Here is a 13581-nt window from a genome sequence, read left to right as displayed (position 1 = left end):
CTCCGGATGGTATTTGGAATGAATTGATTTAGCTGCATGTCAGTGCTGATGCGGGCCATCTCTTCTGTGCTCTGTCACTGCCTTTCTTCAAATGGAGAACATTTATTCAGACTGTGGTTCACTGTCTGTGCCAGAACTCTAGCTTCTTCTTCACTTTCACTTGCTACTGAATTATTTTCCTGCCTGTTGACTTGGCATAAACATGGATGCAGAAAAGCTGAAACTGCCAAAAGGCAAAGTTTTCTATAGAGGTCAGAACTGAAAGAAACTTGAAAGAACTGACTGAGTAATGCTCTGTAATCTTCAACAACTGTTGTCAAGGTTCTTTATCTAAGAGTCATCCAGCAGAGCTGCACATCAGTGTACACATGTAGAACTGTATGACCATGAATGAATTTGGAATATATAAAGAAGGTTTTACTGTTTTGATTAAGTCATGCTGATAAAATAGGTGTCTTTTACATCCACAGTTCTCCCATCCTTCTTGAAGACTCCCAAGGACAGCACCGTCCGCACGGGCCACACAGCCAGACTGGAGTGTGCCGCAGAGGGCCACCCGGCACCTCAGATCGCCTGGCAGAAGGACGGTGGCACAGATTTCCCTGCTGCCCGTGAGCGCAGAATGCACGTCATGCCCGACGACGATGTTTTCTTCATCATGGACGTCAAGCCAGAGGACATGGGCGTGTACACCTGCACAGCTAAAAACACTGCTGGCACCATTTCTGCCAACGCCACCCTCACCGTGCTGGGTAAGTGTTGCCTATATCTGACGTTTTGCCTTCCTGTAATTTACTTGCACTAACATTGACCTGTTTTAGACATGTTTAGTGTAACACATTTTTTGATCAGGTTCCCACAGCTCTAAAAATGAGTAGTTGGAAATGGCTCAGTCCTCAGCCGGGAAAGTCCGAGGTTGCAGAATGAGGGGCTTTATGTTTTTCTTTTCTCGCCAGCTGTGGCCTTGCTGCAGGTCAGGGGCCAGAGGTCACAGTTGGGGGTCAAAGGGGGATGGTGGGTGTGCAAGGGGGACTCACAGAAGGGTGTTTGCTTCCCCACCCCCCCCCCCCTTCTCTCTCGCTGGGAGGGACAGTCATGGCTGCTTCATGGCAGGCCTCAGTGCTCCCAGTTTATTGGTTGTTTTACACCGTTAAATCAAACAAACGGAGCTGCTCTCCTGTAACCATCTCAGCACATAGATCGCCTTTGTCCTTTGTCTTTGAACTTAGCAAAGCAGTCCCTTGATGGGCAGAGGTAAGAGAGTTCAGGTGGTTTCTTTGCTTTGTTAGCAGCCTTAAATTTCCCATAAAGAGCTCATAAGCAACAGTTTCTATATTTAACGTGGCCAGACTGGGGGTGTTGGTGTTTTAGCAACACATTTACAAATTGCACAACTTATGAGAGTCTTGTTGGACTTCACAGCAGTTCAGTCTGATTACTAATTCACTAAATAATGTAAAATATTGCAGCAAGCGACCATGCTTCTGCACTGAATCTGGCATGTTTGGGTTTGAGAGACGGAGGGGAAAGAGAGAGGAGGGGGTGGTGGCTGCTGTCGAGGGGCCCCTGTCTGGAAAAGAGTGGCGGGGGAAAAAATGAGAGCCAAAGAAGAGCTGGAATGGTTGGATTGTGTGGGGGAAGGTAGGCAAGTGGGATTTAGAGAAAAGAAAGGGGGAAGAGGGCAGTAGAGAGAGGAGGACTGATGGAGAGGGAGAAAGTATTGATAGAAGAGAGAGGGGCGACTGAAGTCGGTTAAGTGAGATCTCTTAATCTGTGTATGTCCCACTGTGATGGGAAGTGCTGAGAGAGGAGGGGCTACCTTAACACACACACACACCCTCATTCAGCTCAATGTGCTCCATTCAGCAGAATGTGAAGTTGGTGGGGAAACACTGAAAACACAGTTTTGAACAGGATTTTGTCCCAAGATCAGTGTTGTTTTGTATGTCATAATGAAAATGTGCGAAGTTAATAGATTTCAGAATTTGGAAGACTGTCATCATGAGATAAGATATCAGTGGTTGGATCTTGAACTCAGAACATGGCACTTTGTCCTCAGCCTGTCGAGCTGGATCACCAGGATCCCACAGTCTGTAATGATACAGTGAACAAACCAAGTTAAAGTGGCAATCTGAGAACAGAAATCGAAAACTTTGATGCTATATAATAACAATAACACAATGGAAAATGCTGACCTCAGGAATCCTGTTGTCTCCAAGCTTTTGATGAGAACCCTAACACTCCTGTGCTCCACAGAAACACCCCACCTGGCCCAGGACCTGGAAGATCGGAGCGTGGTGGTCGGGGACACGGTGGCCCTGCAGTGTAAGGCCCTGGGCAGCCCACCTCCCCGCATTACCTGGCTGCACAATGACCAGCCGCTCGGCCCCTCTGACAGACACCACTTCACCCCAGGGAACCAGCTGCTGGTCATCAGCGCCATCTCGCTGGAGGACGCTGGCCACTACACTTGCCTCATGTCCAACACACTGGGCACAGAGCGTGCTCACAGCCAACTGATGGTGATGCAGCGCCGAAGCCTCTGCACCCCGCCATCAGGGCCAAGCACAGTCACTATAGGTATCATTGTCATCGCCGTGGTGACAAGTATTGTGGTGACATCACTGGTGTGGGTGTGTATCATCTACCAGACCAGGAAGAAGAGTGAAGAGTGCAGTGTCACCAACACAGGTGAGCAAAAAAAAGAAAACCCTTTAAACTAGCAAAGTATATCTAGCTACGAGGTTATGTAAACATATGAGAATAACTCCTTAAAAACTTCTATCATAGGGTGGCAGTTATTTTATTGTTTATTTTTTAAATTTATTGTTTAGCCTATGAAAAAAAAAATCACAGGTTTTGAGAGCCCAGAGTAACTTATGCGGGTTTGTAAGTCAGCAATTGAGAGTGCGCAGGTGCGGAATTGAAAGCGAGGGAAAATAGAATCAAGGAGTGTAACAGGTTATTTGCACAAGGACCAGGGATCCTCCCTCTCGTGCTCTTAATGCTGAGTTACAAACCGAGTAACCAAAATTTTGGTGGGGATTTACTTCCATGCAAGTGTCTTGTTTTATCTAAGCAGCAGCTCAAAACCTAAAGATGTTTAATATAAAACTATAGAATCTGCACAAAAGCAGCAAATCTTTACACATGAAAGCCAGAGCCGGTATTTTCAATTTTGATTGATGAAACAGTTGAAGGTAGCTGATCGATTATCAAAATTGTGTTTTAATGTTGTGAAAGTCAAGTAGGGCTATACCTCTAACACTATCGTTATAAAGTTGTTTCTTTTTTTGCTAAAACATGAGTTCATGTCCTATAAAAACTAAAGAATTAAAAAACAGCACCATTTCTATTGCCAATAAAAATCTATCAAATCATTTCAGCTGTAGTGTTGCATTATGCACAGCCCTGATACTGATGTGTTGTCTTCAAGTCTTTTTGTTTTTTTGTTTTCTTCTCTGTCCCAGATGAGACAATAGTTCCTCCAGATGTGTCCAGCTACCTCTCCTCCCAGGGCACTTTGTCTGAGAGGCAGGACGTGTGTATCCGTGTAGAGGCCGGCAGTGGACCTCAGCCCAATGGACATGTCATAGAGACCACAGGTATCTGGCCGTTGAACCTCTGCTTGGGTTCTCTAAACGTTTGTCCTCCCCAGCAGTTTCAGCTGCTACAGAAGCACCACTGTCTGTGAAGGCCAGCTCAATCATTACAGCAGACACACAAACCACGGTGTTGTTCATTTCCTGCTGCACATTCATTTATTTTCTCTAGGGCTGCCCCCTAATAGTCAAAGAGTTGAGTCATTAGACGAGAGAGCCATCAGTCGAGTGTTTGTTTTTATTTATTTCTTTTTTTCAGCCAGTGTGCATTGCAGTAGAAAGTAGCCCCAGCCTGGTAGTTTGTCTTCTCCTCGTTTTGGTTTGCCATCTCTGTATCACACACTCACACACACACGCACACACACACACACATAAAAATAAAAAGAGATGCAGCCATAATTTTATCCCTGCTTACCTGTAGGCTTCGACGGTGCAGTAGTTTGTACAGACTGTATGGAGAATGACAACAGCTACTCCAGAGATCCTGACTACCTTACCCACGGATTTGGCCCTACTGGAGGCATGGACTACCAGCAGCACTCAGTTCCCCCACCTCACTCTCACCATTACCATCACCCAGGGGAGCAGCACAGCGCAGGGTCACACACAACCCTACTTTGCAACGGGACACCCAACAGGATCCAGAAGGACATTCAGGGATCTGCGCATCCGAGAAACCACAATACGTTACAACTGAACCAACATAATAGAAAAGGTATGACGATTAGTGTGAGTTTAAATGTCTGCAAGAAAGTGTGTACCTGTAGTCATCAGGACCTGATGTCAGCAGCCTTAACCCAAAAACACTAAAGGAATGACAGCGCCAAACAACCCGTTTCACTAGGAATATTATTTATACCAGGTGATTCCATGAGAAACTCTCAGCAATGTAGGTTCCCTTGTCAATGAAATTCCTTCGAACATGACTGTTGACTAGATTGGCCCCAGCCAGCATCTGACAGTGCATCATACACTCAGCCCCCTCAGGGTGTCTCTATAAACACTGATAGCAGCACTGACTTCTCTCTGCTGCTAAACTCCTGCATTTGCACCTCTGGTCTTGTTCTGGGATTCGGCATCTTTAGCCGGGGGTATTACTAGAAGAATTGGCCTCCAAATACCAATTCTCACCTCCACGTGTCCCATTCGACTGCCTCTGTGTCCTAAAGCTGAAAGCATATTTATTTACATACGTGTCGCACTGTTGACCTTGTTTGTTTCTAATTCCACCTCCTCCTCTTCTTTGTTCATCAGTGAGCAGAGCGGACCAGACACAAGCGAGCTCTCCTTCACAACAAGAGTCCTTCCACAAGCCGGTGAAGCTGGTTGGCGTGATGAGCCACAGCTGCCGTGACAGTGACTGTGAGCCTGAGCTCAGGCAGACTTTGCTGTCCAACGGACACACCCTCAGAGCCTCTCAGAATGAGAGCGCCCCCCTAAGGAGAGCCAGTGACTAGGAAGCACTCCATCAGCCCAAAACATGGACTCACAGTAGCTGAGTGGAATTTTATATTTTGCACTGGGAAATAAACTGCTACCTCATATCGAGGCGAACGGTCTTGAGCCCTGTGGATGTGGACTGACAGGGAGTGCCAGGAGGGGGAAAGGCAGGGGGAAGGGGGCATCCGGGGATTGAAGGTAGAGCTTGTGTGGGTGGCGTCCCATCTGAGCGTATCAGCTGTACATAGTTAAAAACCTTCCGTTGGGAGGTGACCAATACAATTTCTAGCTCCAAAAAATGTGATTTGATCTTGAAGCATGTAAATGTAGAGAATCTTGTACAGTTTATGTGCAGGAGGAGAAAAGAGAAATATACCTTTGGACATTGGACTGTACATAAGAGTTTTCTTATATAACTTTTACAAAGAGTATTTGAATTTATGTGCATGACAAAGAAAAGTGTGATGGTATTTTATTTTTTCTTAACATTCAGCTGCGGTGCCTTATTGCATGATCAAAGAAAACTCAATTTGTTATAGCATCTATCAAGAGAGACACCGTCTTTACGGCAAACACTTGATTTTTTCGAAAGCTGCCAACCGTGGCCTTACATAAACACAACTCACAATCATTTTTGTTATATGAAAAAAGAGCTTTGATGTCAGTTAACTTGGTAAGTCAGACGGTTCATCAGCGGGACATTTGTAAGTTAAAGCACTTTTTTTTTATTCTCACTTCATAAACATGCAGATTGTGCACACGATATTCTGCAAATAGGAATGCAGGAACCTCCTGTGTGTGTGTGGAGACATTCCTTATACACTGAGAGGACAAAATAGGCTCTTCCACCTGTTTTACAGTACTACATGTTATTGCAAAGCTGCTCTCCTCTTGCCTGGAGAAAAGATTCTTATGTCACCCAGGTTAGATTATTTGTCCAAGAAAAGGACTTTTGCAACTGAATGTGGTCAAACATCAGGTAGCAGCTGTTACTTGGAGCTGTATCAGTATCTTTTCTAAAGCTTGATTTATGGTTTTGCATTAAATCTACACAGAACCTATGCCATAGGCTGTGCAAGTTACCTGCACTGTATGGCCACCGAACCAACTCAGGCAGAATGAGGGGGATTTTCCAAACTTGTCTGGCCACCGAAAGACATGAATGAGGAAATGTGACGCAACCAATCGTAGTAGCTGTGCTCTGCGTCGTCACGATGTGCAGTTGCATTTCTGGACAGGTGTGTGTCAGGCTACAGCCTAGGGCATGAGGCTACACATTATCTACGGCGTAAATTCAACGTAGACCCAAAAATCACGCTTTAAACTATAAAAGCTAGTAATGATCTCAGTATGGACACAGGATGCCTGTCATTTTCAATTACGTACACTCAAGCGCTGACTGCTTTGATAATAGATTCTTAAGTTTTGAGCTTAAAAATAGGAGAGAGAGTCAGGGAGACTGATGTTGCATTGCCATTATATTACTGCTGTAATATGCCTTGACATCCACCGTGGTGCATTCAGAAGAAAATGGCCAGTATTATTGCCTCGGTCACCTCACCGTGCTGTGACAGTAATGTTTTCATCTCCACTACAGTTGAACGTTTTATGTTTGAGGTACCTAAAGGTGCGCCTTCAAGCTGTGAACAGCTGGAAAACTTGTGAAATGTGCTCTAACCAAACTTAATGCAGTGGCAGGCTCCCCCGAACACTCCTGGATACACTGGGTCAGCAAACAGAGTGGTTACACTCTAATGTTTTCATGTTTCCCCAGTGCACCCTCATCTGAACTGTGCTCTGTTACTAGTGGCCTTAGTAAGGGAAGCTGGAGGACACACAACTCTGGTTACACCTGACCGCACCTATCAGAGAAGATCTTACCAGCAAGACCAATCAGAGACCCCCATTAGGAAGTCTGCCCCACTGTAGCCAGGAAGATGGACAAGAGGGAGTAAGGTGCTGTTCATGTTCTGAGTCATTTTTAAAACAAACTCTGAAAGCGTTGCACCAGTGTCAAAGCTAAAACAGTGAAGTGTCTAACATGACATTTAAATGTCTAATAAAAATCACATTCTGCAATTGTTACAAGGGTTTTGTCTGTTTTCTTGCCTGTATAAACACATGAAAGGATAATATTTCAAACAGCTGAGTTAGCATTTAGCACGCTCATGTCACAGTGGTTATGGAGAAGCAATCAATTCAAATGGAGCATCCACAAAGACATGAAACCCAGAAACCACGAGCTCCAAAGCAGTCGAGTGGTTTGTGCATGGGCCACAAACATGCACACGCATGTATAGCTATGTTTGTGAGAACAGTTATTGACATAACGCGTTCCCTAGCCCCTAACCTTAACCATCGCAACTAAATGCCCAACTACAACCCTTCCCAAAAACCTAACCTGAACCCTAAAGCCAAGTCTGGACCCTCGAACAACTCTTTGAAGGGTTTGAGAACATGAGGACCGGCCAAAGTGTCCTCACTCCCATGGTTTAAAATTCAAACCGGTCCTCACACTGCTGGCCATACAAATACACACACCTCTTTGAGGGTTGTCTCTTGGCTTCCTGAAGTGCCACAGACAGAAGGCATACGCTTTCCTTCAGCAGGCTGTTTAAAATATTTGCTATAGTCAGGGCTCACTGAGGGTCAGTGGCTGTCCACAATGTGCATTCCAGGTGGATGTTTGTCACTGGACGATTGACATGCTCCCAGCCGTGGCCTCCACCAATCACACGCCGTGCATTGTTGTCCAACAGCCTAGTGACAAGCAGCATGACAAACACTCCCACCTGTGAGGCCATCTGTCTCCTGCTGCCTCTGCCAGGAACAAGTCAAATCATGAATTAAGTTATCTTGGATAAATCTAAATATAGGAAATCAATGTGGAAAGTAAAGTTTTTTACAGTTTGCTGTAGTGTAGAAGTCCCTACGTTTCCTGAACCACTGATCATTTTAAACCTCCGCAGCACCAAAGACCTACTGTATATGGCTATTCACTTATTAATCAGCTTGTCCCCTGCTTTTAATCAGTATAGTTTATGAACAATTCCTATTAAAGAGTAAATAAACTGCATGACTCATCCACTTATCTAGTAATTAGGTGAAGTACAATACAAGACTGCCAGCAGTCAGCCGATACAGCTTGGGGCTGTGTACCCGCAGACCGGTCAGGGCGCTCATGCTGGATATTGCATCCTGCCACACTGCAGAAATGGTTCAGGAATGGTTTGAGGAGCACACGGAGTTCAAGATGTTGACTTGGCTTCCAAATCCCCCTGATCTCAATCCGGCCAAGCATTTATGGGATGTAATGGGCAAACAAACCATGGAAGCCCCACCTCGCAACTTCCAGAACTGCTGACGTCTTGGTGTCAGACACCAGATGATAATTTCAGAAGTTTTATGGAATTCATGCCACAACATGTCTGAGCCATTTTGGTGGCGCAAGGGATTGAACCTACACAATATTAGACTGGCGGTTTCAATGTTGTGGCTGATCAGTGTGGCACAAACACTAATACAACGGCCTGTGGCTCTTAACTGGGGCCTTGGTAATTTAACTAAATGTTCTATTGTTGGACTCATCTGAAGTCTAAAATTACAGGTCTTATAGGTTGATGAGCTGAGATATATGCTCTAGTGGGAACATAACAGATTTGTCTCAACTACAGGCAGCCTGGCTTAACAGACAATAGAATATATGGAGAAAACTGCAATAATCACAAAATGATGCAAAAAAATACAGAGTGCAGCCCAGAGGGAACCAAAGAATTACCAAAGTTCACTTCAGTATAAAAGTCCGTCTTTAATCATAACTTATTATTCACGTACATTAAACAGTGAATATGCTGCATTGCTAGTCGTGTGTGGCTTTGTGTCACCAAACCAACAGAGCTGTTAAAGAAGTGAGACTGAGGTTGTTAAACTCAATCCAAAGGGCACTGAGAAGCAGGAACGCAGCACTCTGGGTAATGTGATCAGGTCCGTGAACAACTCTTACCCCATGCACCATGCACCATAGGGCCCAGGAGCATGGAGGCACAGGGGCCCTCTGGGAGATGAGGGTGCTGCTTTTAAACAGCACCAGAGATGCTTTCCCTGCTGCTCCTCCACCGGCCTTAGGACAGTCCGAGACCATGCCGCTATAGCAAAATGTGATGCACCTTGTCGTAGGCTCCCAGAAAGATGAAACCGCCGATGCTGATGAAGGTCATCCTCGGTAGGCTGCCGGCAAACAGACTGCAGAACAAGAAAGGAAAGAGGAATACATGCTATAAATTCAGCATTTAATTATAAATAACCAAACATGTTGATACTGGACAATCGATCATCATTTAAACTGGTTCCAGCTTATTTACTGTTAGAGATCATTGCAGAACAAGGAATTCAAAGGTGCCACCTTGAGCTCAGTGGGCTGTTTTTCAAAAGTCACAAGATTAATCCATAGTATAAACTACTACAGCCATAATTAAACTTAGTGCCCGTAGCCAGGCTGCTGTCCAAATGTCACTAGTGGTGCTAATTGCCCAGTCAAGTACCATTAAACTGCTGCAGAAGAAGAGATGATGGAAATAAAACAAAACCAGTCCAACCTCAAATGTCAAAAAAACAATGATGATGGAAATATGTTTGTTTCGTGTATTGTCAGGAACACTACAGTCTCCCTTTCCAGCTATCAAAGGCCAAATTTCCCCAAACATAGTCAGACTTGACACAGTCACTTCCAGTGATTTCAGAAGAGCCAGCTGAGTTTACTCAAAAATCACAGCACAGCTTCTGGTGGTTTAAGAGTTAAAGACCCTGAAAATCTACATGCTAAAGCCAAAAACATGAACTACCTTTATTTTCACTGGGGGTTTAAAAACAAGCAGAAAAGCTGTGTGCAAGGAGGAACACTACTTCCAGTCATACACAGCTTGGTGTGGTCCTTTCTAAGCACAAAGAGAAAACAAATATGTCCAGAGAAGAGACAACATGAAGGATGACAGGAATAAACCTGAACCTGGAAGCAGGGTGTTTGTCCCACAGCACAATCCCCCCTCTCCACTAAAATAACCTGTACACACACTGTTTCTATCATATGCAGCATTATTTTTTTTACATGGTGGTAGGAATTCTTTTGCTTTGCCTCGTGCGCACACCTGAACCTCATTTCAAGGGAGCGTTACAGGACAAAGCCGATTTTTTTCCAGCTGCAGATTTAACCACCTCCATGCAGAGAAGCTGTGAACGGAGCTGAGGGCGGCTGACGATTTATCATGCATCGTTCCTGATTACTAATATCTGCATGTGATTTGCGGCGCCTTTGTGGAAGCAGGCCCTTGTGTTGGGGTCCATGGGAGCGGGTCAAACGTGAGACCTCATTGGTGGAGCCACAGGAGTGAGAGTTAGTGACAGGGAGCTCTGGGCGTTGTGGGGGTCACAGGATATGATGGGCCATGAGAGAACACCCGTCTTCCTCACCCTCCCCGCTACAAACAGCTGTTTTTGGGATTAGACTTCAAGCCCCCACCCTAGGGCCTCCATACAGCTCTCACGCCCACCCTCCCTTGCTCTCTCTCTCTCTCTGTGTGTGACTGATGACCAGATGACATCTGCACATGTCCCTCTACTGCCCATCCATCCAGTTCTCTCCAGCTCCCTGTCCAGCAACCCCCCCACCCCTCCCGCTTCAGCTGGCTCAGTGGTTCGGGGATTTCTCCTCCACCTCCTTTTCTTGCTGCGTCATCCACTTCTCAGACACGTGCTCACTTCGCCCTGTCTGTTCATCTGCCTTTCTGTGCGTCCCTCTCCTTTCCCACCTCTGTCTTCTGTCTCTCTTGCTGTGTGTTTGCCTACCAAACACCTTCTGTCTGCCAGTACGCCCCCACACTCACATGGTCTGCACCGCTCCAAGCCAGATGTTATGGATGAGGACTATTGTGTGTTTGTGGATGTGTGCCAGTGTGTGTGTGTGTGCGTGTGTGTGTGTGTGTGTGTGTGTGAGAGAGAGAGAGTGAAGACAAAGTGTGTAAAACTGTCTGCGCAGACAAAATGTCTGTCTGCATCCATCATATGCCTGCCTGTGTTTTAGTACTTGTGTTTCTGCTCATTTTAATTCTTAAAACATTTATTAAATAGCACAAGATCTGGTTTGGTTTTCATCGGCTGTACATTAAACCTTAGTGCAGGAGAGCAGCAGCAGCCTTGAGAGGAAATGTGTGCATTATTACATGACATTTCAGAAATTCACCAGCTTCTTTTCAACTATTGTGCAGTGAGAATAAAATGACCTGCAGGTCCAAGGCAGGCCAAAGTTTTTCAAAGGCTACTTATCAACTTTAAGTGAGTAGGTTGGGCTTTTAGTGAAATGTCTCAACAGCCACTGGATGGATTGCCATTACATTTGGTAGACACATTCAGGATGCCCTCAGGATAAAGTGCTCCTTTGACTTTTCATTTAGCCTGATCATCAAATCAACATTTCACTTTGGGTTGTGGCGCCACATGTTTTCAACAGCAATGTCAGTAAATGCAGAACCCGTGACGGCTCGACACGTTTCGGTAGATTCATATAATGGAAAAGCCCTATGTTTCATCCAGAAAGCAACACATTCAATGCTCTTCAGCTCTTCCACTGGAAAGTCAACGTTTGGGCCACAAATGGCTGTACAAGGTGATCAGCATGCCAGAGATCTCCCAGGCATCATAGCACCCCAGGCCCAGGTTCACCGTCTCTAAAAGAGAAGGGTTAGCTGAACATGGCTGTACTTGGTGAGTGTGCAAAACCCCAAGAAGGTGCATGTGGGAGAGAGAATCCAAGTATGTTTGTGTAAGCATGGGCAGGTGTAAATGCTCCAAATAGATGGAGACATTAGTCAGAGGCTGTTTTGCTGCCCCTTCAGCGTGCTCTTCCCATCTCAACACTGCAATCTTTCACCATCTGCTGAAACACAATCCACACGCCTCCTCCAGGCTAACACTGAGTACTGCTTAATCAGGAATATTAAATATGATCCGCAGCCAATCAAAACCCAAAAGAAATCATCAGGGAAGAGAGGGGAATGAGTGCTCCTCACAGCTGGACAGCTACACAACCCGGCAGACACAACGCATCCTGACATATTCTTCTCATGTGGCGGCCTGGCTGCCAGCAGTGAGAGGAATGTGCTAATTTTAAACTCTTGTTTTGTCTCAGCTGCGGACTAGCATACGTTTCCTGTCTAGGATCAGGTCCACCTGTGGACTCTGAGATGTCAAAGCAGAGCCAGGGCTCAAATACTGCCCTCGGCTCCACGGGGCGTTCTGACTTACTCTGACATCACAGCCGCAGAGAGCAGTCATCCTCCGACTGTCTGCCAACAACTTCTCCTGAGGAACTGAACTAAATGTAGTTTCCAAGCCTTGACAGGAGTGTGTATGGGAGAAGAGTGGTGAACTCGAAGATGTTTTGGCTGTAGTTTTGAGAAACGGAGGAAGCCTTCAGATGTGCAGGAGCAGGAACAGTGCTGAGGTTGCAGTTCTAACCCGTGTGGGTACGATGCTCAGCTGAATCTGGGGTACATGGATCTCATTAAAGGCAGAAAACTGATTAACATGAAATACCAATGGCTTCTCCACAGCAAAAAAAGTGCAACTACAGTTTTTGCCAATGTAATTTAATATCCAAATTCTCCACATATATACATTAATATTTCCTGTGTTCTACTGTTACTGTAGTAAGAGTAGGCTTCACTGCCTTGCACGGCAAAAGGAAATGAATGATTGAATAATAGTCCACAGGCTGACAGGAGAAAGTTGCTCATCACTGTGTCATCAGTGCACAGAGCCAGATATACAGTGGGTACGGAAAGTATTCCGACCCCCTTACATTTTTCACTCTTTGTTATATTGCAGCCATATGCTAAAATCATTTAAGTTCATTTTTTTCCTCATTAATGTACACACAGCACCCCATATTGACAGAAAAACACAGAATGTTTGACATTATTGCAGATTTATTAAAAAAGAAAAACTGAAATATCACATGGTCATAAGTATTCAGACCCTTTGCTGTGACACTCATATATTTAACTTAGGTGCTGTCCATTTCTGCTGATCATCCCTGAGATGGTTCTACACCTTCATTTGAGTCCAGCTGTGTTTGATTATACTGATTGAACGTGATTAGGAAAGCCACACACCTGTCTATATAAGACCCTACAGCTCACACTGCATGTCAGAGCAAATGAGAATCATGAGGTCAAAGGAACTGCCTGAAGAGCTCACAGACAGAATTGTGGCAAGGCACAGATCTGGCCAAGGTTACAAAAAAAAATTTCTGCTGCACTTAAGGTTCCTAAGAGCACAGTGGCCTCCATAATCCTTAAATGGAAGACGTTTGGGACGACCAGAACCCTTCCTAGAGCTGGCCGTCCGGCCAAACTGAGCTATCAGGGGAGAAGAGCCTTGGTGAGAGAGGTACAGAAGAACCCAAAGATGACTGTGGCTGAGCTCCAGAGATGCAGTCGGGAGATGGGAAAAAGTTGTAGAAAGTCAACCATCACTGCAGCCCCCC

The 13581-nt window shown here is 45.3% G+C and overlaps 2 protein-coding genes across 4 annotated transcripts in view; one reads left to right on the top strand and one right to left on the bottom strand.

Annotated features, from left to right (window-relative positions):
* The window catches only part of lrig1 (leucine-rich repeats and immunoglobulin-like domains 1), a 40937-nt gene extending 33811 nt beyond the window's left edge, over positions 1-7126 (top strand). For all 3 annotated transcript variants that reach the window (XM_020592920.1, XM_020592921.1, XM_020592919.1), the window contains 5 exons: positions 471-752; positions 2257-2691; positions 3471-3605; positions 4024-4317; positions 4857-7126. In XM_020592920.1, the coding sequence (XP_020448576.1) occupies positions 471-752; positions 2257-2691; positions 3471-3605; positions 4024-4317; positions 4857-5059 (1349 nt within the window). In that variant the 3' untranslated portion in view covers positions 5060-7126. The remainder of the gene's footprint in view (positions 1-470; positions 753-2256; positions 2692-3470; positions 3606-4023; positions 4318-4856) is intronic.
* A 1704-nt stretch (positions 7127-8830) lies between these two features.
* slc25a26 (solute carrier family 25 member 26) overlaps positions 8831-13581 on the bottom strand; it is a 49020-nt gene continuing 44269 nt past the window's right edge. Inside the window, exon 10 of the mRNA XM_020593089.1 lies at positions 8831-9284. Coding sequence (XP_020448745.1) covers positions 9188-9284 — 97 coding nt within the window. The 3' untranslated portion in view covers positions 8831-9187. The remainder of the gene's footprint in view (positions 9285-13581) is intronic.

Source organism: Monopterus albus, unplaced genomic scaffold, assembly GCF_001952655.1.
Source record: "Monopterus albus unplaced genomic scaffold, M_albus_1.0 scaffold18.1, whole genome shotgun sequence".
NCBI classification, from domain to species: domain Eukaryota; kingdom Metazoa; phylum Chordata; class Actinopteri; order Synbranchiformes; family Synbranchidae; genus Monopterus; species Monopterus albus.
Note: the sequence above shows the minus strand (reverse complement) of the source record. Positions and strands in the feature narration are given on the sequence as shown.